Below are 26,174 nucleotides of genomic sequence, written 5' to 3'. Positions count from 1 at the left end.
TGTGCTGTTCTGTTCTTTGTTTGCATGCCGGCCCTGAACTCTTCCTATCTCACTTTTAAAAGCCTCCCAGTTGCCAGACGTCCCTTTACCTGCAAATAGCCTCTCCCATTCAACTTTTGAGAGTTCCTGTCTGATGCCATCGAAATTAGCCTTCCCCCAATTTAGGACTTCAACCTGAGGACCAGTCCCATCCTTTTCCAAAACTATCTTGAAGCTAATAGTTATGGTCACTGTTCCCAAAGTGCTCCCCCACTGACACATCAACCACCTGCCCATCCTCATTCCCTAAGAGGAGGTCGAGTGTAGCCCCTTCTCTAGTAGGGCCATTCACGTACTGCTTCAGAAAACTACCCTGGACACACTTAAATTCTTCCCCATCTGATTGCTTAGCACTAAGGCAGTCCAGTCAATATTAGGGAAGTTAAAATCACCTATTATTACAACCATCTGTGATTTCCCTACATATATGCTCCTCAACTTCCCTCTGACTATTGGGGGGCCTATAGTATAATCAGTGAGCAAAGAATGTGACCTGTTATTGTCAGCTTTTTACAATAATTTTAATAAATGCCATTTGAAACCAGAAACCTCCTTTGTCTTTTTCTTTGGTTTTAAATAGATCATTTTCATTTTTTGTTGCGACCCTGTGAAATTTATGAATTAAATACTTGAAATTCATGATTCGTAAAAATGCCGTGTCCGTAAAATTTGACCATGACCTTCGTAGGGCCCTACATATAAATTAAATTGTTTTTGTTCTTGTTGAATTCTATTCCCTGAGAACAAGTAGAAATTCCAAAATATCATGTAATAAACATGGAACTGGATTTATTCTCAGAAATAACACAACATATGTCAACTCACCTTGTACATTACCAAAAGATAACTGTTGGCAGTAAACATCCTTCAATCTACTATGCATAATGTCTGCAATTTACCGTACTATATTACAAATGGTGGAGGTGAATTTCCATAGTGGTGCTCCGGCTTATTCATAATAACTTCAGTGGAAGGTCCGTAGAAATCCCAGAACACCAGCGTAAATTGCTCTTTCACTGAAGTTGCGATAGAGGCGTGGGAAAATTCCTGTGGTAACTCACCTCCTGCTTGTTTAGTACTTTCAAACACCACGGCCTCAATTTTTGATAAGGGGCCAGGAACCTGACTCTCAAACATTTCCAGGTCCTGACCCCACGCCGCATCAACTGACGTGACCCTATTTTTAAATGCAACTGTGCTAATCGCCAGGGGGTGAGTGTGGCACCCCATTAGCGCCAGGACTGACACGGAGGTGGGACTTCCAAATCAAGGGCCCTTTGAAGAGGTGAACAGCAGTCAGGGCTAGGCTTGCCGTTCGCTGAAGAGATGGATCCGCAAGGGACTGTAAGGGCCAGCACTGTCATAGGCAGGCATGCATGGTAGGCCCCTCTCTTCTCTGATGCCTCACTTGAGAAATTAACCAACAAAGCTGAAACAGGTGACATTTTATTGCCAACATCTGGGAAAAGAAACCCTCGAAGACACAAAGAGTGCCTGGATGGAGGTGGCGATGGAGGTCAGCAGCCGAGCAGTGACCCGAAGGATGTAGGTGCAGTGTCAAAAGAGATTAGATGACCTGATAAGGTCTGGAAAGGTGAGTGGCAAGCGACATTGGGGTGACAAGTCACCAACTCTGGTATGCAGCAGCATGCAGATGAGCTGATCTCAGAATGCCCATCGTTCTCCCTAACATCGTCAAATCAAGTGTCCAGCTGCATCACTGAGATGGCAGCCACCCTTATGTATGGAGTGCTATACAGAAGGGGGCATCACTGAGGGTCGCAGCAGTTCATGCGAAAGTCATGCTGGAAGAGATGAGGAGGGGCAGGCTAGACACGGATCATTTTCCCCTCATCATACAGGAAAAAAAGATAGCCACAACGCACAGGAAATGGCTCAAATGGGTGGTGGTGTGGCTGTCCTCCACACTTACACCCCGATGGAGGTGGCGGCCCTGGAAATCGCCAGGGTGCCAATGCGTCAATCCAAGGGCGATGGCGAGACAGGAAACAGTGAACAGAAAGGTCATTTGATAGCTGAGGTGAAGGGTATGGAGGAGACTCCTGCCCAATGCGTGCTGTGGATCTTCAACCATGGTTATCTAATGAGATGGCTGTGCTCAGGCATTTGTTGAGTGAAGAGTTCTCATTACCACCTTCTAACAAACTTTGGTGGAAATGTTGTGGAAAGCCTGTAAAACAGTTCTTCTACCAAATTTATGGCAGACAACTGGGAAAACGTCCTGGAAATTCACTCCTTGATTCTCACCTGAAAATACTTAAATACTTAAAGTTTCCAAATACATATCATATACTCCAATAGGTATATCTGAATAGAAAATGCACGTAAGCACAGAATAACTCGGAACTCTTACTCAAACAATATTTTGGTACTTCTGGAGTTAAATGGATGGCTATTTTTCTGCTCACTTACTTGAGTTATCCAAAACATAGAAGAAATCAAAATCTATGCAACATGTTGGTTGACATCTCAAGAAAACTTACTACAATCATGGGTGGAGATTTTGAGCAATGGGCAGTCCTGATACTCCTATCATGCGATTTTAGGGCCACGTTTTCATGCGGTAAACTTAACAGGCTGTCTTAAATTTGTTTTTAAAATAGTTTCTATATTCTGCTTCTATTCATCTATGAAGCTGAATTGTTCTGGAAATTGGCACCCCTTAACTAATCCAAGCAATCATAGTTTCACAGCATGCCTGAACTAATCTAGCAAATATTTTATCAACACTACGCAGTATAAGCCTGCTGTTCACGATCACTTAGTTTTATGTACATAATTACAGTACTGACATATACTGTCTAGCAACAAACACAACTACAGACAGATGAGCTGTGCTCGCGATCGAGTTGCTATCACTCTATATTCTTTGCATGCACTTAGAAATTTGCAATGCAAAAACACACTTCAGGCTACAGAAAATGACCAGTCATTGCTTGCATCTTTGCAGCACTTGAGTTTCAAAATTTGTCATCTGTCTGTGACTAAAAGTATTAAGTTTTAAAAGAAAAAAAAACCCTTGTTACATTCATCTACCAATATAATTTACAATTAATAGGTTTTTGACACAATCATGTTTTATCAGCACAAAACTTAGAACATTATGTTTTTGCATGTGGGACGGGGGGGACGTAAAATATCTTTGTTTAAAACTCTAATCTAGAATTGTAGTTCACTGCAACCACTGCCTGTTACGTTCAATTCATTCTCCATTGAGTTAGCACTTTCAGAGTGTAATGATTATTCATTTTCTGATAAGACTGCCAGGAAACTGCAAAGTATCAACAACCAAGAATCCCAACAGAACGTTACTTAATTATGAAAAAACAAATGTAGGAGGAAAAACACGCTTTCATGAGCATGTAGTAGGGGTGCTTATTGGGTAGAATAGTCCTTATTTCCTGTTCCCATTGGTTTTGATTTGCAGTTTTCAAGGACATGATAGACATTACACAGTATTAGTTAAATGGTTCCAGCGCTCCTCATATTTTCATAGAATAGGCTAATCTTGTAATACACTATGGACTTAAAAACAGAAAATATTTTGAACCAGTCCCAAATTTAGATCTTGCATTGAAAAACTAACCACAATACAGAATTACTGCATTATTTGCATTTGGAGTACAATTTATTTCTGTTCTCCTTGTTAGGATATACTTATTGCTGAGTCTACTTTCATTTTGAGTAAAACTGATGTGCTTCATAAAAATTCTTTGCAACAAGGATGCATATGATTCAGAGAAATCTGATTGAAACATAAAAAGGTAATAAACTGACAAAAATGGAGTCTCAATTCAAAACAAAACAGAAACCCACAAAAATAAAACTTTTCAGATTCACTTCCAAATGTCACTTAACATGAAACCTTAAGCACAAAGCAGTTTTAAACCCACAAGCAGTTCAACTTAAGGCAAAGGGTGACATGCTTCACTGTCGCTGGATCAAAATCCTGGAACTCCCTCCCTAACACTGTGGGTGTACCTGCACCAAATGGACTGCAGCGATTCAGAAGGCAGCTCACCACCACATTCTCAAAAGCAATTTGGGATGGGCAACAAATGCTGGCCTTGCCAGCAACACCCACATCACATGAAACGAATAAAAAAAAGTGCCGTCAAGCTAGAAACAATCAAAATCCATTTTTAATGATGGAAAGTATTTGCCTGGTTCTATTGACCTTGCATAGAACATTTTTGAAATTCTAATGTTGGTTCCCATTTCTGCCTGTTAAGCTCCATGTGCTCACTTCTACCAGGGCAGCTTTACAACAAAGGTTTTAATACACTTCCTAAATGAGTGGATGAACCAGAACTTTCTCCAGCTGAATTTCGTGAAGCGTAAACTCTACCTATTCAGCTCCCACCAGAATCTCTCAAGTTCTTACCCTGATTCCATTCACACCCAATTGATTGTTCAAGCCGACTTAAATTTCAGTTAAGCTATAGACCATTACATCCCATCCATTACCAAAACTGCCTATTTCCACATCTGTTCCATCATCTATTCCACTCCTACCTCACTGCTATTGCTGCTGAAACAGTCATGTTTTCTGTTACCATCTGCCATTTATTCAACTCTTTCCTTGCTGGCATATCCAAACTCTTAACTTGTCTAAACCTCTACTGCCTGCATTCTGTCCTTGCTAACGGTCATTGAGTCCCCTGTCAATCAATGCACCAAATTCAAAAATGTTGTCCTCATTGATAAATTCTCCATGGTTTCAACTCTCCCTACCTTCACATTCTCCTTTATATTCTGTAGTCCTCTTGTCTCTTATATATCCCATTCCGGTTGTTCCACTATTGGCAGTGGAACCTTCAGCTACTTTTGCCTTTAGCAACACCCTCTATAAATCACTTTTCTATTTTTAAGTCACCACAAAAAGCTACTTTTTTGATTAGATTAGATTAGAGATACAGCACTGAAACAGGCCCTTCGGCCCACCGAGTCTGTGCCGAACATCAACCACCCATTTATACTAATCCTGCACTAATCCCATATTCCTACCAAACATCCCCACCTGTCCCTATATTTCCCTACCACCTACCTATACTAGTGACAATTTATAATGGCCAATTTACTTAAAACTGATTCATGGGATGTGGGCGTCACTGGCTAGGCCAGCATTTATTGCCCATCCCTAATTGCTCGAGAAGGTGGTGGTGATCTGCCTTCTTGAACCACTGCAGTCTATGTGGGGTAGGTACACCTACAGTGCTGTTAGGGAGTTCCAGTGTTTTGACCCAGCGACAGTGAAGGAATGGCGATATAGTTCCAAGTCAGGATGGTGTGTGGCTTGGAGAGGAACTTGCAGTGGTGGTGGTCCCATGCATCTGCTGCCCTTGTCCTTCTAGGTGGTAGGGTCGCAGCTTTGGAAGGTGCTGTCTAAGGAGCCTTGGTGCGCTGCTGCAGTGCATCTTTCCATGCTTTCCATAAGCTCTCCTAACTCGTAATACTTGTGTCTGTTCCTCTTTACGAAGCATCTTGAGACATTTGATGTTTAAGGAGCTATATGAATGCGAGGTGTTGCTATAGATGAGAATATACATATTTTAACATCTATGTTTTTGACCCTCCCTTCCTTAGAATAGGAATGTGCAGAGCAAAAAAAAGTCATTGTGGTTCTTTCTATTCTCAGCACTATAATGACATTTCAAATACGAAATCTGTACCATAATCAATGACGTTCTATGACCATATGATAGGAGAGAAAATTCTGAGGGACAGATGAGTCACAGAATCATGAGATAAATTAGCCCTTAAGGACTAATGGAAAATTTAAAGAGATGTGGCCACATGGGGAGGGAATCTTTATTAAAATGTTTTAAATGATCACGTTTTAAAAAACATTGTCAACCTTTCCAAAGACTGCATGGAATGGGGGCGGGGGACGGACGACGAAAAACTAAGCAAAGGAGCGATAAGCCAAAAGTTACAATGTTGACGTGTAGAAACAGTGCTGAAGCAGCATAGATCCTTATTCTCAGTTCGTTGGCGAGCAAAGTAGATGCTCTCCTGCATGAGGCAAGTGTGTGGAAGCCACAACAAGACACCATCCCCCATTAGACAGCAGTATTATATATTGGCATAAGGTAGAGGAAGGCTGAATACTGCATGGTATCTAGAGGGTCCAGGTACAAAGTCAGGAGACGGCATATTATAAGCAATCTGGGAACAAGAGTACCACAAAGCAAGCTGATGACAGGAAGAGTTGCTGGATTGCGCCACTTTTCTATTAGATCATGGTTGAGCTGCACCTCAACTACATTAGCCAGCTTTTGTTCAACAAATGATATCCTTACCCAGTAAAAATCTATTTACCTCCATCCTCAAAATATCAAATGACTCAGCATCTCCAGACTTTTGAGTGAGTTCCAGATGTGCACTACACATTGTGAGAAAAAGTTCCCTCATCTTAATCCTAAATGACCACTTGGTCCAGATTCCCTCACCAGAGGAAATAAGTTCTCTTTATCTAGCCCTTTATCATTTTAAACACCTTGATTCGATCAATCTTCTACATTCACTACACTCAATGAAATAGAAGGCATGTTTATGCAACCTGTCCTCATATTTTAACTTTTTAAGCTACATCATTCTGGTGACACTGTGCAGCATCCCTTCCAAGGCCAATATATCTTTGCTTAGGTTTGACACTTAAAACTGAACTCAGTACTCTAACTGGTGTCTGATAAAAGCTCTGCAAAACTGAAGCATCGCACTCGTCTTTGAATAGCAACCCCCTTGCCTTAGCCTTTCTTTACTATTTGTACCTATGGACTAGCTTTGAGTGATTTGTGCACCTGAACAAATCCTTTTGTGCCTCCACAGCTCTTAGTCTCTCAGCATTAAGAAAATATCCATATTGAACTCCGCCTGCCAGTTTTTCCACACTCACTTAATCTTTAATGTGCCTTTTGCAAGATCACACACTGCAAAAATGTTGCATTTCAACCTGTACTACTTGCCCAGGTCAAGCCTTCCTGCTCTTTCTTTGCACCCCATATATACCCATACTTTCGCAGAGCTCAAGCTGCAACTTACAACGGAACATCTTAAAATACTTCGGGTTATGAATTCAGCACTCATTATCCTCCAATCCTATTTCCTGAATATACTGGATAAAAGGCACAACTAATCAATATGATATATTGACATTTAGTTAAATTATAAGTAGGTCACTTGCTTTTGGGCAATGTGATATGCAGCAATTTGCTATGTTTATCATATGTTCCATATGCTGCTTGAGTACCAAATGCTCCATGCAAGATCCTTGAAAAAGTGAAATTATCAGTTTCTGGGAGAATCTGAGCGAAATAAAATCACTTCTCCTAATTATAAACAAGTGATTCAGATAGCCATTATTAGTTATAGGAATGAGGTTGGTCTGGTGCAGACAAATCACAGTATTGTTATTAGATAAATGACAAACCACAGCGGAAGTCAAAATATTATGAGAACATGTCACAAATCCTACTAACCCAACCCATTGAAAGTCTGTGACAATCTTGATCTTCATTGCTGTAAAAACTATATTTTAAATGCAATTGGCATAGAGTAATGAGAATTCCTCATTGAGATCATTTTGTTTTAATAGCTGGCAATGAATTTACCAAAAATACTGACAAAGAAAAATAAGTTGGTACATAAAATTGTGCAAATAATGAAGTTCACATTGCTTGTACAAAATTGCACTTTCAAAAATGCTTCACAAATTATAATATCTGTCTGAATCACTATTGTTTATAATTAGGGAAGGTGCTTTGTCATCCTGGAAATGGACATTTTCACCATCTCAAACTTTCTGTGGAATGGTAGTCAGACAACAATCTGGAAGAGTGCTCATTTGGTGCCAAAGGCATCAGATTAGAGATTCGAACTGAAACTGTGATTGAACATACATTGTTAGAAACATGAGCATCAAAAAAAACTAACAAAACAAACACCATCATCTGATTATCATACCAAATTTCTACAATGCAATGACATTGAAATCATCACTGCATTAATATTTTAATAAACTTACATGTGTGGGGATGCAAATTATTCTGCTGTCCCCATCTCCCATCCTCATGAAACAAAATATTTACCAGAAAAGTTTTAAATAGTGTGTATTAATCTTAGTTATATACAGTTTCACTGTAATCTTTACAAAAATGGAACTAATGCTATGTCATTGTGAAACACATGTGTATTGACAGCATACAATAAGACATGATTCATAATTATAATACCAGAAGTTTAATTTTAATAAGGCTGACTCATATGCATTTATATTTATTGCTAATTATGCTATTCCTTCCTAAGCTTTTATTTAAAACAAAATCAGAATTCAAAAAGCAGTTGTTTAGGATTATACTCAGTACAGATACATAGAGCTGCAAATCAGCTTAAACTGAAGCCAACTGCAATTACCATAATTCTACATTTTCACCAGTGAAAGTTGGTCTCTGATAATAAAATATATATTCTATAATTTGGTCTGGCAGGAATCTCAGCATAGTGGTCATTTACACGTTCACTTTTTCATATGTATCTTTCAAAAATAATGCAAACTTGCCTAAGAAAAATACTTCGTGGATAAATTTTGATAAAATCTTATAACTGCATCCACCTCTTGTTTGCACATGACCTCTATTTTGCCACACTTTGTGTCAACGTTTTCTCATTCTAAGTTCCTATGTCTACATTAACAATGGGTCTTGTTCATGCAAAATTGTTATTGAATTCTACAAGCTGGTCACCGCATTCCCACATAATGCTTAAAATGCTTTCTGAAATTCTTTTTTATTCATCTTTATTTTCTCTGCAACTGAAATTTCTAATGTCCAAAATAAGGGTTTAAACAAAATTTGAAAATTTAAAAGAATTACCTGTTCAGAATAACATGACTAAATTTATCTTTTGGGATTTTTCTTTGTGTTTTTTTTAAAACCTGGGCTTAGACTTCATATTTTTGTCCAGACTAGTGACTGCCAGCTGAATTTTGCATCGAGCAGTTTGACCATGTGCAGTGTATGTAATTTCTCAGAATGCATAGTGTCAAGTCAGCTGGACTGCCAGAATAATTTTCTTTAGATTCTCGTCAAACTTAGGGAGAGATACTCTATGCACCTTGTTTCTCCTCTGACAAGTTGATAAAGCTGTTAGAAAAAAGCATCCCACTTGATTAACACCATATCCATAGCTTAAACATTCAACCCCCCATCACCACTCGCACAGAGTGGCAGCAGTGTGTACCATCTACAGGATGCACTGTAGCAACTCGCCAAGGCTCCTTCAACACCACTTTCCAAACCTGCGATCTCTACCACCTAGAAGAACAAGGCAACAGATGCATGGAAACACCACCACTTGCAAATTCCCCTCCAAGCCACTCACCATCCTGACTTGGAAATATATTGTGTTTCCTTCATCATCACTGGGGAAACATCCTGGAACTCCTTACCTACCAGAACTGTGGGTGTACCTACACCAAATGGACTGCAGTGATTTAAGGTAGCTGCTCATCACCATCTTCTCGAAGGCAATTAGGGATGGGCAATAAATGTCGGCCTTGCCCATTGGCAAATAAAAAATAGCATGCGGCACTATAAAGATATTGTCATGGTCCTGTAATTTTTTTTTCAGAATATGCAGTTTGCCTTTAAGTATTGTTTTAAGAGCTGGCAAGCCTGAGGAGTTATAGGAAGGTGCATTTTCGTTCCCTTAGAAACAGCCATTTGGAGACTGAGATTCAAAGGGTGCATTCTCGTTACCATAGATAAAGCCACTGGAAGTGAGCCTGATGCGATACATTTGTTACAATTCAGTTTTGAACTGGCTTGAGTTGAAGACAGTTTGTCCTAACAAAACACATGGACACAGCCAGACACAGAGGACACAGTTGTGATGAGCACACCTGAAAAAGAGCTCTCAACCATTTAAAGTAAAGGAAGAGGATTTTACTCTGTTTTATTATCTCTCAAAATTCTAAGAAAAAGGTCAAGCCAAAACAGAGATCTCTGGCAATTTAAACTGAAGAAAGGGAAGTTAGACTGTGACAATCTTTTATCCCGCAAAACCTCTAAAGACAGATTGATTCTGTTGGAAGTGTTTGCAAGTCGTTAACTATTGAAATTCGCTGGAGAAGGAAAGCCCTGTGAGGGCATCGAGCAACATTGGCCTGTAACTTTGCAAGGATTCTATTTTTTTCTATTTTAAATGTTGTTTATATCTTCATAGTGTTTAAGAATTTAGTTCTTGTAATTAAAGAGTTAATTTGTTGATTTAAAGACACCTGGTTTGGTTAGCCTCATTCGGGGATTAATAGATGGTACAATTTGGCTGTGTCTTTCTTTAATTTGGAAAGTTTTAAATGATATGTTAGGTGATCTGCAAAGCGATGGGACTGAATTATCAGTGCGTCTCTCCCACCACAATCAGAATCATATATTTTGATTGGGGGCTTTGACTGGAGCAGTCGGTCGTAACAATATCAACACAGCTTTAATAGATCAGTTTCTGAAGAGAACTAGGCTGGCCTTTAATGACCATTCAAAATGGGTGACAGGCACCATTGACTGCATGTATGGGTGTGAAAGCAAGAAAATTGCAGCATCCATCATCAAGCAGCATTGATGAGGAAATCTGCAGTGAAGATCACACACAACACTGCTGGCCAGGAACCAAGGGCAGGATATTACCTGCAACTGATAGAAAGTAACTGCACTGAAGAAATTGAGATTTTCTGGTCTTGCCATGCACAATTCCTGTTGGCATTGGCCCTTATGCAAATGAAAATGTCAAGGATAAATTTTAATATTTAGATCAGTATGTTATGCACTATATTAAATCTAATATGCCTTTAAATTTACTGCATATCTGTGGAACCAAACCCAGCTGGGCTGGTTACAAATTGACTGTGTCTTTCAGCCCCATTGCTATGTGATAAGAAAGGCCGTTTGTGATTTTCAAACTTCCTGAAATGAAAAGGAAATGGGCAAACAACCTTAAAAGTATGCATGGAGGACATGAGATATGAACTAGAGTCTTTGATTATATCAGATAAATAATGCCACAAATGTTTTGTGGATTCAGAAATTGCAACAGAACAAGGAAAGCCAGTTTAAGTAATCAGGCAAAACTCTTTCAGCAATTCACTTAGCTAAGCAGCATCTAGTCAGCGATGTTTCAATGTAAACCACAACTGTTGAATAAAGTCAAAAATAATAAAGACTCAGTAGAAATATAGGCTGGATTTTCCTCTGTTATACTATCAGAATTAGCTGAGTGGGGGGTCGGAGGGTTGAAATCAAGGAAACTAAGGTGGGGAAGCCTACTGCTGTAGTTCTGCCCTGATCTGGATTTCCCTCCTCCTGTCCCAGCGGAGTAGTATTGTTGGCCACCCATTCATTATCCCATCACATGTAAACGACGGCAGAGAGGAGGGGCCAAGAAACCCAGCTGATTTCATGATGATCTGCACATGACAGTGCAGGTGGCAGTATTTCCTAGGGGGAGCTGTGGAATGTTTGTTTTAGAGGGAGGCACCGAGTAGTTAGTACTATTCCCTCTCCTCAGGCCTCAAATCTAAGTGTTTTTAGTCTTTAGTGCTTTCGTCCATGGCCCCCTACAGAAAATTAAACCTAATTATGTTTGGGGCTGTTTTGCCTCCTTGAAATGGGCTTCTTTCTGCTGGTGCTTTAATAGGTGCCCTGCTACCTGCACTTTCCTCATTGACCATGGTGCGATTATGCTGGGAGCTCGATCTGCAGGAGTAATGAGCTCCAACTCAGGAAGATGAGTTGGGGTCACAATGGGAATAGAATTATAGGCAGGAGTCCAATCCTGATCCTCCTACTGCGGGAGGAGGCAAATCATGCCCACACAGTCTACTTCTGCTTAAAATCATTGCTTTCATTAAAAAAATTAAATTACCCAGTATCAAATGAAGAGGTGGTTTAATGATTGCAATTCAAATTAATACAATTCCAGTTAAGCAACTTCAAAATTTAAAGTACATTGTATGAGCTAACAAAAGCAACAAGGATCTAAGACTATCAGTTGAAAGCATAAGAGGCAAGAAAGCAATAGAAATGACAGTATAGATTAAAATCCCAGAAATTTAGTGATTAGATAAGCACACCTGCAAACGTAAGCCCTGAGGAGATACACAAAACTAGTAATTTAACAGGCCAGTCTGTAAAAGAGAAAGTAAGAAATATTGTACACTATGTGGAGTATATATTTGATCAATTAAATGTTATAGCCAAAGGAGTAATTTTGCTTTCATTTTTATATTCCACATTTTAATACCTCTGCTCGACGTGACATATTAAAAATGCTGCAGATGTGCACTTCCAAGACACCAAACATACTTCCAGTTGTCATGATTTTTGTAACATTTAATTTTGAAACTGTTCACATAAACATTACATAATAGTTCCCCAATTAAACAGTTGCCTATAGCGACTTGTTGATAAGTCAATTGAATTGCTCAAAATGCTTTTTCGAAAAATTTTCATCCACCACCTTCCTCAGTAGTTGACATTTCCTTTGTCCAAAATAAGTTTTTTAAAAACAAAACATACAGAAGTTTACATATTTCACACTAATATGACTGCATTGAATGTCCACCAAAAGTACACAGAGCATGCAACATTGGCGTAATGCCAGTGGTGCCACTTTGCTGAAACCTCTTAACCTTGTGCATGTGCTCAGGAACAGGCAGGACCCTCCACCAACACTATTTAAAGGCATCATCAACAATGTTCCCTCTAAGCTGTGCAGGTGCACGGCCAGGCAGCAATCTAGAATATACAGTGGTGGTAGGGAACAAACAGGCCCCACACAAACAATGCTCCCTTTAAGATGTGTGCATGCATGGCTGCTTGGTAAGCTTAAAGGGACTGTGCAGTGCAACAAGTGGGCCGTACACAGCAAATAGAAATTTAAGGGAACATTGACCCTTAAATACTTACAGGTTAGTTGCTGGTTGATTTCTTCTGGCTGCTGCTATGATTCTATAAGTATTTGTTGTTTTCTGTAGTTGCTTCAAGTTGCAAAAGTCTACAGGGAGTGGTGTGGCAGGTGCAGAATGAGTTTTTTTGCTGACTTCAAGGCTTTTGCACAACCAATTGTTTCCAGGCATGGGTACTAGAATACAGTGTGACTTTATTTTTTTAAATTGTATTTTATTTAGAGATGCAGCACTGAAACAGGCCCTTCGGCCCACCGAGTCTGTGCCAACCAACAATCACCCATTTATTCTAATCCTACATTAACCCCATATTCCCTACCACATCCCCACCATTTTCCGACCACCTACCTACACTAGGCGCAATTTACAATGGCCAATTTAACTATCAACCTGCAAGTCTTTGGCTGTGGGAGGAAACCGGAGCACCCGGCGGAAACCCACGCAGTCACAGGGAGAACTTGCAAACTCCGCACAGGCAGTACCCAGAACTGAACCCGGGTCGCTGGAGCTGTTAGGCTGCAGCGCTAACCACTGTGCCGCAGAGAATGATCAGGGGCTACGCAGAGCTGGGCAAGTTGCTGGAAGAGGGAGGAGGTGGCAAGGGAGAGGCGCACTCAGCAGGAGGCTATATCTGCCCAGCATGTTCAGGGAGCAATACACCTACTTGAAACTCAGCAAGGAACAACTTGTGAGATGTGTGCATTTCAGTAAAGACACCCTCACTGAAATCTGCCACCTGCTGCCAACGTAACTGCAATTTGAGAGCAGGGCGAGAACTGCATTGCCAGTGGTTGTGAAGGTGACAATAGTGAGAAACATTTAGGTATTTGGCTCCTTCAAGGTGGAGATACTTAATAATAATAAATAAATCTGCAATTAAAAAAAGCTAGTCTAATGATGGCCATGAAATCATTGTCGATTGTTGTAAAAATCTACCTGGTTCACTAATGTCCTTTAGGGAAGGAAATCTGCTGTCTGTATCTGGTCTGGCCTACATGTGACTCCAGACTCAGCAATGTGGTTGACTCTTAAATGCCCTCTGAAACAGCCTAGCAAGCCACTCAGTTGTATCTAACCGCTACGAGGTCAATAAAACAGAATGAAACCAGTCAGACCACCCGGCATCGACCTAGGCACTGGAAACGACAACAGCAAATCCAGCCCTGTCGACTCTGCAAAGTCCTCCTCACTAACATCTGGGGGCTTGTGCCAAAGTTGGGAGAGCTGTCCCACAGACCAGTCAAGCAACAGCCTGACATAGTCATACTCATGGAATCATACCTTACAGACAATGTCCCAGACAATGCTATCACCATTCCCGGGTATGTCCTGTCCCACCAGCAGGACAGACCCAGCAGAGCTGGTGGCACAGTGGTATACAGTCGGGAGACAGTTACCCTGAGAGTCCTCAACATCAACTCTGGACCCCATGAAGTCTCATGGCATCAGGTCAAACATGGGCAAGGTAACCCCCTACTGATTACCACCTACCGCCCTCCCTCAGCTGATGACTCAGTACTCCTCCATGCTGAACACCACTTGGAGGAAGCACTGAGGGTGGCAAGGGCACAGAATGTATGGGTGGGGGACTTCAATATCCATCACCAACAGTGGCTCGGTAGCACCACTACTGACCGAGCTGTTCGAGTCCGAAAGGACATAGCTGCTAGACTGGGTATACGGCAGATGGTGAGGGAACCAAGAGGAAAAACATACTTGACCTTGTCCTCACCAATCTGCCTGCAGCAGATGCATCTGTTCATGACAGTACTGGTAGAAGTGACCACCGCACAGTCCTTGTGGAGACTAAGTCCCACCTTCACATTGAGGATACTCTCCATTGTGTTGTGTGGCACTACCACCATGCTAAATGGGATAGATTTTGAACAGATATAGCAATGCAAAACTGGGCATCCATGAGGCACTGTGGGCCATCAGCAGCAGCAGAATTGTACTCAACCACAATCTGTAACCTCATGGCCCAGCATATCCCCCATTCTACCAGTACCATCAAGCCAGGAGACCAACCCTGGTTCAATGAAGAGTGCAGGAGGGCATGTCAGGAGCAGCACCAGGCAGACCTCAAAATGAGGCCAACCTAGCGAAGCTCCAACCCAGGACTACTTGCATGCCAAACTGCGTAAGCAGTATGCGACAGAGCTAAGTGATCCCATAACCAACGGATCAGATCTAAGCTCTGCAGTCCTGCCACATCCAGTTGCGAATGGTGGTGGACAATTAAACAACGAACTGGAGGAGGTGGCTCCACAAGTATCCCCATCCTCAATGATGGGGGAGCCCAGCACATCAGTGCAAAAGATAAGGCTGAAGCATTTGCAACAATCTTCAGCCAGAAGTGTCGAGTTGATGATCTATCTTGGCCTCCGCCTTAAGTCCCCAGCATCACAGATGCCAGACTTCAAACAATTCGATTCACTCCGTGATAACAAGGAACGGCTGAAGGCATTGGATACTGCAAAGGCTATGGGCCCTGACAACATTCTGGCAACAGTACTGAAGACCTGTGCTCCAGAAATTGCCGCGCCCCTAGCCAAGCTGTTCCAGTAGAACTACAACACTGGCATCTACCCGGCAACGTGGCAATCTGCCCAGGTATGTCCAAAATACAAAAAGCAGGACAAGTCCAACCCAGCCAATTACCGTCCCATCAGTCTACTCTCAATCATCAGGAAAGTGATGGAAGGTGTCATCGACAGTGCCATCAAGTGGCACTTGCTTAGCAATAACCTGCTCAAGTGACGTTCAGTTTGGGTACCACCAGGGCCACTCAGCTCCTGACCTCATTACAGCCTTGGTTCAAACATGAACAAAAGAGCTGAACTCAAGAGGTGAGGGGAGAGTGACTGCCATTGACATCAAGGCAGTATTCGACCGAGTATGGCATCAAGGAGCCCTAGCAAAACTGAAGTCAAAGGGAATCAGTGGGGAAAACTGTCCGCTGGTTGGAGTCATACCTAGCACAAAGGAAGATGGTTGTGGTAGTTGGAGGTCAATCACCTCAGCTCCAGGAGATCACTACAGGAGCTCCTCAGGGTAGTGTCCTACGTCAAACCATCTTCAGCTGCTTCATCAATGACCTTCCCTCCATCATAAGGTCAGAAGTGGGGATGTTCGCTGATGATTGCACAATGTTCAGCACCATTCGCAACTCCTCAGATACTGAAGCAGTCTGTGTAGAAATGCAGCAAAACCTAGATAATATCCAGGCTTGGGCTGATAAGTGGCAAGTAACTTTCGCGCCACACAAGTGCCGGGCAATGACCATCTCCAACGAGAGAATCTAAACATCTCGCCTTGACATTCAATGGTATTACCATTGCCGAATCCGCCACTATCAACATTCTGGGAGTTACCATTGACCAGAAACTGAACTGGAGTCGCCATAGAAATACTGTGGGTACAAGAGCAGGTCAGAGGCTAGGAATCCTGCGGCGAGTAACTCACCTCCTGACTCCCCAAAGCCTGTCCACCATCTAAAAGGCACAAGTCAGGAATGTGATGGAATACTCTCCACTTGCCTGGATGGGTGCGGCTCCAACAACACTCAAGAAGCTCAACACCATCCAGGACTAAGCAGCCTGCTTGATTGGCACCCCATCCACAACATTCACTCCCTCCACCATCGACGCACAGTGGCAGCAGTGTGTACCATCTATAAGATGCACTATAGCAACGCACCAAAGTTCCTTAGATAGCACCTTCCAAAGCTGCCATCTCTACCAACTAGAAGGACAAGGGCAGAAAATGCATGAGAACATCACCACCTGAAAGTTCCCCTCCAAGTCACACACCATCCTGACTTGGATCTATATTGTGGTTCCTTCACTGTCGCTGGGTCAAAATCCTGGAGCTCCCTTCCAAACAGCACTTGGGTGTACCTACCTCACATGGACTGCAGTGGTTCAAGGCGGCAAGCTCACCACCACGTTCTCAAGGGCCATTAGGGATAGGCAATAAATTCTGGCCTGGCCAGCGACGCTCACATCCAATGAATTGTTACAGAAGGGAGATTACTGAGGCTATCTACTCCAAAAGTGCTCACTACATTTCATTTTCTCATGCCAGGGAGAAGCAGACAATGTGAGCATATGGCTTTGTTAGGATTCCAGGCTTCACCATAGTGCAGGGTGCCACTGACTGCACGCACGTTATGGCTGCCGCCCTCCCTCATGGTCAAGCTGGTGTGTGATCGTAGGCAGTGGGCCAATGCCAGATAGCCTGGAAGGATATGTTCATTGTGCGGCAGTTGCATTGCAACCACCATAGCAAACCAAAGGGTGGCTAGTGGGCGACAAGAGCTGTCCACCAACAACATAGCTGACAATTCTGGTGTGCTGCACAACACACACACGTGCAGCATGCATACAATGAGAGCCACCTGGCCACACGCAATATGATAGAACAGACCATTGGCATGCTGAAACAACAGTTCCACAACCTGGGCTGCTCTAGAGGAGCCCTTCAGCACTCTATTGAGTGTCAAGAGTCATGGTGGTCTGCTGCATGCTGCACAACCTGCTTTCATGAGGGGACAGCCCTTGCCACCATCTATATGATGAGCAGCTGAGGAATAGGAGGGGGAGGAGGAGGAGGAGGAAGGGAAAGGGAAGAGGCAAGCTTGCCAACAAGTTTCTGCCCAGGCTGTGAAGAACTCATCTGGGTGTAATAACAGTAAATATAATCCCAATTCCCCATTCATCAACTGTCCCACACCTCACCAATGTTCCCGTTAAAATTTAGTCATGCGTAGCCAGATTTTTCTTTGTGTGCGGTCCTTTAAATTTTTTTTTTTGCATTTGTGGTATTTATCACAGAACAAGGCCTGGGCTGTATCTTCCAGGCTACTCTGCAGCCACCCACCTGTGCAGCTTAGCGGGAACTTTGCACCTCATCTTCCCTCCGTCACTCACCATTACAGTGTCTGCAAAGTCACAATACAAAAACAAAAGCAACCACAAATTAAACATTCCAAACAAAATTTATAAATGAACTCATGCCATATCACATACAAAAATCACGAATGATCCTTCCGGACTCCCTTAATGCCTACCTTCCTTGTGCCTTTGCCATGTCCTAGTGCTCCGATGCAGTGCGACTCCAGCAGCTGCAGCATGGCTGGTGGAAGGCTGCACGCTTTCTGTGGAGTAGACTACAGACAGCCTTGCAGGATGCCCTCAAGCAGCTCTTGGCCTAGAAGGCCCAACTGCGGACTGTACCACCTTGGCATAGGCAGCAGCAGTCTTGGCTGGCTGGTCTACAGGCAACAGCAAGGGCGCTAGTGAAGTAGAAATGGTGGGAGGATGAATGCTGTCTTTCTGAGAAAGACCAGGTTTGTGCTGCATGGAGCCACTGCAACTCCCCTGGGGCAGAGCCTCAGCAATCCTAGTAATCTCCCTTAGCTTTCCTTTGCTCACTGTAATCCAAGGCCAAGCCTGCAGTCTGAGCTTCCATTGTAGCACTCAGATGTTGAGTGGCTGCTGCTTATGTTGCAATTGAAGCTGCAATATCAGCCATCAGATGCTGCATCATGTCTGGGTCCACATGTGTGCGAACAGAGTTAGCCATGCTGCCACACTTGAAGGAATGGGTCCAAGTTCTACAAAAAGCCCTGTCCCCAGTTGGTGCTGGACTCCTCCATGCTCAACTCTCTGGCAGGTCTTTCCAATGTACCAAGCATTTGTTGTGCATACCCAACAGTGAGTCCTCTGCAGTGGAACCCGTGAGTGGTCTCGCCCTCAGGCAATCTTGGCACCTGCACTATCCTTGCCCCCACCTTGGATGCAGGCTATCATGCCCAGGCACTCCCCACCTGTAGATCTCTCCTCTATGCTATCCTCCAAAATACTCGTAGTGCCAGTATCTGAGCTGGCGGTTGCAAGTGTGAATTGAGTGATGGTGTGTCTTTACCACCAAAGACATCTTGCTGTCCCTTCACTGTCTGGTCAGGTTGCACTCCTTGGCCATCAGAAAGGGTAAGAATGTGGTGTGGGTTGGGAAGGGGAAGTGTAGGGCAAGTAAAAGACACATGCTTACAACATTTGCAGCTTGTAGGTCAGAACAGATTGTGGGATGAGCAGGAGGATTAGATATGAGGATACTGTCATCATCTTCGATAGTTTCAGCCTCGTCGGTGGCCACTGCCTCAGCAATGGACATTCCAATAATGGGGGTTAGTACATGCAGGTGTCTCTGCCTTCCTGCAGGTAGCCCCTGCTGCCTCTGTGCGTCACTTTCTCCTGCAAGAGAGGGGGAAATGTGTCTATCAGTGTCATGCAATATGTTTGGCTGCTGTGGTTGACGTGGTTGAATTGCTGGGCGTGTGAGCAAGCTATGAAATGTGGATGTGAGGCATAAAGCAGAGTTCAGCATGTGAGGGTGCGGTGAAGTTACGAATTTTAGGTATGAGGCCTGATTGATAGAGATTGTTGGCAGGTAAGTGATGAGGATGTGGTGAATTGATCAGTGGCTGAAACTAGTGGTGCAGTTGGCAGGATATGGCATCTGAAGATGCATTCTTCAACCTTGACCACTCTTGCAAAGTCATAAAACTTCTTGTGGCACTGCATCCAGGTCCTTGGGTCTTGGCTCTGGTACTGATCTCCATGGTTATTTGCTCCTACTGCCTTTTGTCAGTGTGTCTTGAGGGCTCCTGGCCCCTTGCGGTACAGGACATCTTTCCTCCTTTCCACCTCCTCAACCAAAGCCTTCAGTGCAGCATTGGAAAACCCTGAAACCTGCTCCCTTCCATGTTGTGCCATTTTCCACTATTTCCAAGGTCAGATTCACTTCCAACATGGCTGCCAGCACCTGCTCCAGCCACAATATATCTCCCCTTTAAGAGGTGCAGGCTAGCTTTAATTAGTGCTAGCAAGTTACAATTTTGAACCTCCAGCTGATGCGTGCAGCCAATCAATAGCGCAGTTAGCCCTAGCTGCATGCAGTAATCATTCAAACGAAGTTGGCGTGCTGCCTACATTGCAATCAACAATAGTGGGCTAATCGCACATCCTAATCCCCATTTTTGGGGATTATCCAATTTAGGCCCCTACAGCTCTGAAAATGCAGCATTCCCTCAGTAGTCTGTTGAAGTATCACTCTAAATTATATGATCAAATTGTCGACTCGGGCTTGGAATTATGATCTTTTGACTCAAACGTGTTGTCACTGAGCTACACTGACACCTAGTCATGAAGAAACAATGAGGGAAGTCTATCAAACTGGCCCGATCAAATTGCTCAAAATTGTTTTTGAAATAGTTAATGCTGATTTTTTTTTCAGTAACTGGAAATCCATTTGCAGTATATAATGAAAAGTGTCCTATGCACACTGTTAGAATAAATCCAGGCTAGTAACAGGGAGATTCACTATAATAATAAGTAATCCATTCAAATACGGGTTTCAAAAAAGCCCTTTTGTCTATGATGTCTTTCTTTTGATCACAGAAACACTTGAAATTGTAAACCAGGTTCACTCCCTGAAAATCACCCTACTTGTTTAGAAACAAAAAGTACAAGAATCTAAATATTATATACTATGTCAGGTATCTGAAGGAAGGGCCAATCCATTCAATACACATGAACACATCGAGGGTTTTATTTGTATTTATGTTTGATTGGATGTTCTCTGTTTTATTTGTCCCGGTTATTCTTTGAAAAAAATGTAATTCTTAGCCCAGGGGTTGGCAATCTTAAGAGGAGGAGCCATTTTAAAAATTTAGTCAAAAACACAGCATCTGAAGAGCTGCAATCCTGTTACTCAAATGCCAATAATAATGAAAAACAAGAAACAGATTACAATATTTTAAAGGTTTAAAAAAAGTTAATTGAATGATACTTGCTCACAACTACAATGTTAATACAAGTTTAAAAAAATGAAACAAAATCATTTAATTACCATCAAAATGGGTTTGATTGATCAAGGTTGGGAACTGCACGAGTCCTTAAATAAGCCTGTGGCTTATGTGGCTCTGAACTGCAGGTGGCAATCTGCGTCTTGGTCCATCTTGTTTATAATGAGGTATAAAAGTCTTAGATATGTAAAAGGATAACAGTGGACAGTCGCTCACGAGGAATCTTGCATCTGTCCCAGCTTATTTTGCAGTTTAGTGGAGTCGATTGAACTGACTGTTGTTTTCTAACTTGCAAAGAGACACAGTTAAACCTATAACTAATGAAGATCTACAGTGCATCATTGTTTCTGTTAACTTATCCAGTTCTTAGTTAATAAATTTGCTTGGCAGTTCCAGCTAAACCTGCAGTCTAAAGGAATAAAGGCGCGCTTATTCTGAAACTGAGGAAAATTAGGCAAAAGCAGTGATATAATTAGTAAACCAAAATAGATTAACAAAGGCTTTCAGTTTGATCTGTTGGCTGTCTACAAATTCCCTTGATATTCTTCTTTGGCCTCCTTGTCTCGAGAGACAATGGGTAAGCGCCTGGAGGTGGTCAGTGGTTTGTGAAGCAGCACCTGGAGTGGCTATAAAGTCCAATTCTAGAGTGACAGGCTCTTCCACAGGTGCTGCAGATAAAATTGGTTATCAGGGCTGTTACACAGTTGGCTCTCCCCTTGCGCTGCTGTCTTTTTTCCTGCCAACAATTAAGTCTCTTCGACTTGCCATACTTTAGCCCCGCCTTTATGGCTGCCATTCAGCTCTGGCGATCACTGGCAAGTGACTCCCACTACTTGTGATCAATGTCACAGGACTTCATGTCGCGTTTGCAGACGTCTTTAAAGCGGAGACATGGACGTCCAGTGGGTCTGATACCACTGATGAGCTCGCTATACAATGTGTCCTTGGGGATCCTGCCATCTTCCATGCGGCTCACAAGGCCAAACCATCTCAAGCGCCGTTGGCTCAGTAGGGTGTATATGCTGGGGATGTTGTCTGCCTCGAGGACTTCTGCGTTGGAGATACGGTCCTGCCACCTGATGCCAAGGATTCTCCGGAGGCAGCGAAGATGGAATGAACTGAGACGTCGCTCTTGGCTGACATACATTGTCCAGGCCTCGCTGCCGTACAGCAAGGTACTGAGGACACAGGCTTGATACACTCGGACTTTTGTGTTGTGTGTCAGTGCGCCATTTTCCCACACTCTCTTGGCCAGTCTGGACATAGCAGTGGAAGCCTTTCCCATGAGCTTGTTGATTTCTGCATCAAGAGACAGGTTACTGGTGATAGTTGAGCCTAGGTCAGTGAACTCTTGAACCAATTCCAGAGTGTGGTCGCCGATATTGATGGATGGAGCATTTCGGACGTCCTGTCCCATGATGATCGTTTTCTTGAGGCTGATGGTTAGGCCAAATTCATTGCAGGCAGCCGCAAACCTGTCGATGAGTCTCTTCAGTGGGAGATGTTAATGCAGCATCATCAGCAAAGAGGAGTTCCCTGATGAGGACTTTCCGTACTTTGGTCTTTGCTCTTAGACGGGCAAGGTTGAACAACCTGCCCCCTGATCTTGTGTGGAGGAAAATTCCTTCTTCTGAAGACTTGAACACATGTGAGAGCAGCAGGGAGAAGATGATCCCAAACAGTGTAGGTGCGAGAACACAGCAACTCAGGATAGGAAAGGGGTCCGATGAGGTGCCGCTATGCTGAATTGTGCCTTTCATATTGTCATGGAATGAGGTGATGATACTTAGTAGCTATGGTGGACATGCGATCTTTTCTAGTCGTCTGAAGAGACTACGTCCACTGACGCGGTCAAAGGCTTTGGTGAGATCAATGAAAGTAACGTAGAGGGGCCTCTGTTGTTCGCGGCATTTCTCCTGTAGCTGGCGAAGGGAGAACAGCATGTCAATGGTGGATCTCTCTGCTTGAAAGCCACACTGTGCCTCAGGGTAGACACACTCAGCCAACTTCTAGAGCCTGTTTAAAGCAACTCGAGCGAAGACCAAAGATGCAACATTTTGGAGCCTGAGAGAGTAACCTGAGATACTAACCCTGTGTAAAATATCTAAAGACTGAAAAAAATTAACAAAAGCAAAATACTGATGCTGGAAATCTGAAATTAAAACAGAAAATGGTAGAGATACTCGGATCAGGCAGCGGAGAGAAGTAGGTTAACATTTCAGGTTGATGACCTTCTTTCAGATCCAAAAATGCAAGTTTTCAGGATAAGTTACATTGTATTCTTAGGGTCTCAAAAAGGAGGAATGAGCTGTTGAGCTATGCTCTGTTCCTAAAATTTCTGTTGGTGATTTTCCTCTATCTGCTCCTAACTTGTACTCAAAAAACACATACAATGCAGATTTAAAACAGACACTAATAAAAATACCAGAATTGCACTGCACCCAATTTTCTCTATGACTTGTCCAATGTGCCACTGATGACAGCACAGCAATGTAAACTACATGCAAATAGCTTTGCACAAGATTTTCTGTGTTAGAGACAGGTGCAAATCAGGAGCAAACTTCACCCATAAAATTGTGGCGCCAGTTTCCTAAGCTGCTGCATTTGTCTTGCAGGCAGACTGATATTTCCAGGAAAACTATCAAAAGTTGAGAGTCATAGTCATTTGCAGCACAGGAGGAGGCCATTTGGCCCATCAAGTCCATGCCAGCTCTCCACGGAGCAATCCAGTTAGAACCACTCCCCTGCTTGATCCCTTAACCCTGCAAGTCTATTTCCTTCAAGTTCCATACAATTTCCTTTCAAAGTCATTTATCATCTCTGCTTCCCCTACCATTATGGGCAGCGGTTTCGGGGTCATTACCACCTGCTGCATAAAAAAGTGCTTCCTCATATTCCCCCTGCATCTCTTGCCCAGAACTTTCAATCTGTGTCCCTAGTCCTTGTACTTTGGGTAGGCAACAGTGAATTCTCAAAAATGTATTAATGGATGCAATCTGTTTCCTGGTCCTAGGATGGCATAATAATCCCAATTTCAGCACATCATTTTTGGGGGCTCTTCCTACACCAGCCCCTTTAATGTTGCTGTTGCACAGCATACCTATGCTTTTTACCACTGCAGTTGACAATTCAACCACTGTTACTATGTATTGCAAATAGCTATAAGTAAAGCTTAGTCCATAAATTTTAGGAAAATGTGTCCTTTGCCACAGTACAATACAGACACAGGAATACATTCTTGAGTCTGTTTGCCATTCAATTGGATCATGGCTGTGACCAGACACCATATACCCACCCTTGCCCCAAATCCCTTAATAACTCTGGCTGACAAAAATCTATCAATCTCAAATTTAAAATTTGGGGGGACAGTGGTGCAGTGGTTAGCACTGCAGCCTCACAGCTCCAGCGACCCGGGTTCAGTTCTGGGTACTGCCTGTGCAGAGTTTGCAAGTTCTCCCTGTGACCGCGTGGGTTTCCGCCAGGTGCTCCGGTTTCCTCCCACAGCCAAAGACTTTCAGGTCGATAGGTAAATTTGTCATTGTAAATTACCCCTAGCGTAGGTAGGTGGTAGGAGAATTGAGGGAAGGTGGGGATGTGGTAGGAAATATGGGATTAATGTAGGATTAGTATAAATGCGTGGCTGATGGTCGGCACAGACTCAGTGGGCCAAAGGGCCTGTTTCAGTGCTGTATCTATGACTCTAAAATTAACAACTGACTTAGCATCAACTGCCATTTGTGGAACAGTTTCAAACTTCTACAACCTCGTTGCGTGTAGAAGTGTTGCCTAACCACTTCTTGTAGTACGTCTCTCCACAAAAGCACCTGAACTTCCCCTTTGCAATTGGCCTGCAATAATGCAGCTCTACATGCCTAATTTAAATAACGCAGGCATCCCTGAAAAGAACTTTTAGATGCTTACCTCATGTTGTTGTAGAGCACACTTCCAACACACACTGCCTAAACTGCCCCCAGAGACACCAGTAGAGAAAAATAAAGAATATCTTTAGTTCACCAATGTGGCAATTTCCATTTCCCACAACAAATATCCTTTGAATAAGACTGATGATTCTGTGCAGAATTAAAGTCAGTTTTGTACTGCAGAAACATTTGCAGACATGTGGCTCATGACATCAGTTCTTTTCCCAGGGCAAACAACAGGTGCAATCAAAATGATAAAATCATTTTGAAATAATATTAAATGTTAAACACAACTTTCAGTTTGAAAAAGACAGATGAGGCACTGATTAAATGAGTAACAGATTATAGGTGAATTCTAGTAAAAGAATCAAGGCATTCTATGCTGAACACAATCAATGTTCATCTACAGAACACAACGCCCATAGGATGAATGGCACAGATTGAGAAGTTGTTGGTTACAGAAAACAGTGTGAAGGATGATCCCGATATGTGTTCTAATGAAAGGTCCCACCCAAAATATTGATTTATCTCTCACCTTCAGCTGCTGATCGACCTGCTTTATATTTGCACCATTTGATGCTTTTCTCTTCAGATTTCCATAAATCATGTTAAAAAAAAAGTACTGGGATGCATCCCCTGGCATTGACTTATTGGTCAAAGAAAGAAATTCTGATTGCTTACAGACCTTTCTTGAGTGCACCATGTTTGGCACCAACTGTTCAAGATGACATTAATGAGGTGGAGAGATTTTGAAGAACATCAAGGATGACTTTGAGATTAAAATATGAAGTGAGACTAATAGAAATTAAGTTACTTGCGCTGCAGAAAGGATCTACATCTGAAACATTAACTTATCCATTCGCTACACAGGTGCTCACTGAGCGTTTCCAACATTTTCTCTTTGTTTTGGATTTTAAGCCTAGTGGCAGGTAGTGCCGATCAAGTAAACTGCTCTATCCTGGATGGCTTGCCACTTCGAGCGTTGTTGCAGCTGCATCAGTCCATGCTAGTGGTGAGTGCCTCATCAAGTTCCTGACGAGGTTTTGTAGAAGGTGGAGAGACTGAAGAGCCAGATTGGAATACTTGCTATTCATCGACAACAATAAATTTATATCTCAGCCTAACATCCAAATATGGAATAACTCAACATACAAGTTGCACAACTAGTGAGAAGTTCTGACCTGAAGAAGAATAGTTTGTGCATGGAAACTTTGAAAGGTTAACAGGGGTTTCAGAAAGAATGGCCTAACTAAAGTAATCATAACAAGGTCACCTAATAATTAAATAATCCATAATCATATAAAATTAGGATAATTTGTGTTGGTTATACCTAATTGAATTACTGAAAATTAGTTTTGAAATT

At 42.6% G+C, this 26,174-nt stretch overlaps 1 protein-coding gene across 7 annotated transcripts in view; it reads right to left on the bottom strand.

Annotated features, from left to right (window-relative positions):
* ahi1 (Abelson helper integration site 1) overlaps window positions 1–26,174 on the bottom strand; it is a 407,526-nt gene that overhangs the window by 191,285 nt on the left and 190,067 nt on the right. The window contains exons 22-23 of one of the 7 annotated variants that reach the window (XM_068026188.1): window positions 17,903–17,963; window positions 12,083–13,197 (exon numbers count right to left, since the gene is read on the bottom strand). The exons of 4 other annotated variants lie outside the window; for them this stretch is intronic. In XM_068026188.1, the coding sequence (XP_067882289.1) occupies window positions 13,158–13,197; window positions 17,903–17,963 (101 nt within the window). In that variant the 3' untranslated portion in view covers window positions 12,083–13,157. Of the gene's footprint in view, window positions 1–12,082; window positions 13,198–17,902; window positions 17,964–22,126; window positions 22,814–26,174 lie in introns of those variants that run through there. 2 more of the 7 variants (XM_068026189.1, XM_068026192.1) reach the window with 2 other exon arrangements.

This window comes from Heterodontus francisci, chromosome 3, assembly GCF_036365525.1.
Source record: "Heterodontus francisci isolate sHetFra1 chromosome 3, sHetFra1.hap1, whole genome shotgun sequence".
Lineage (NCBI taxonomy): Eukaryota > Metazoa > Chordata > Chondrichthyes > Heterodontiformes > Heterodontidae > Heterodontus > Heterodontus francisci.
The sequence above is the reverse complement of the archived record's forward strand: the minus strand, read 5'-3'. Positions and strand labels throughout refer to the sequence as shown.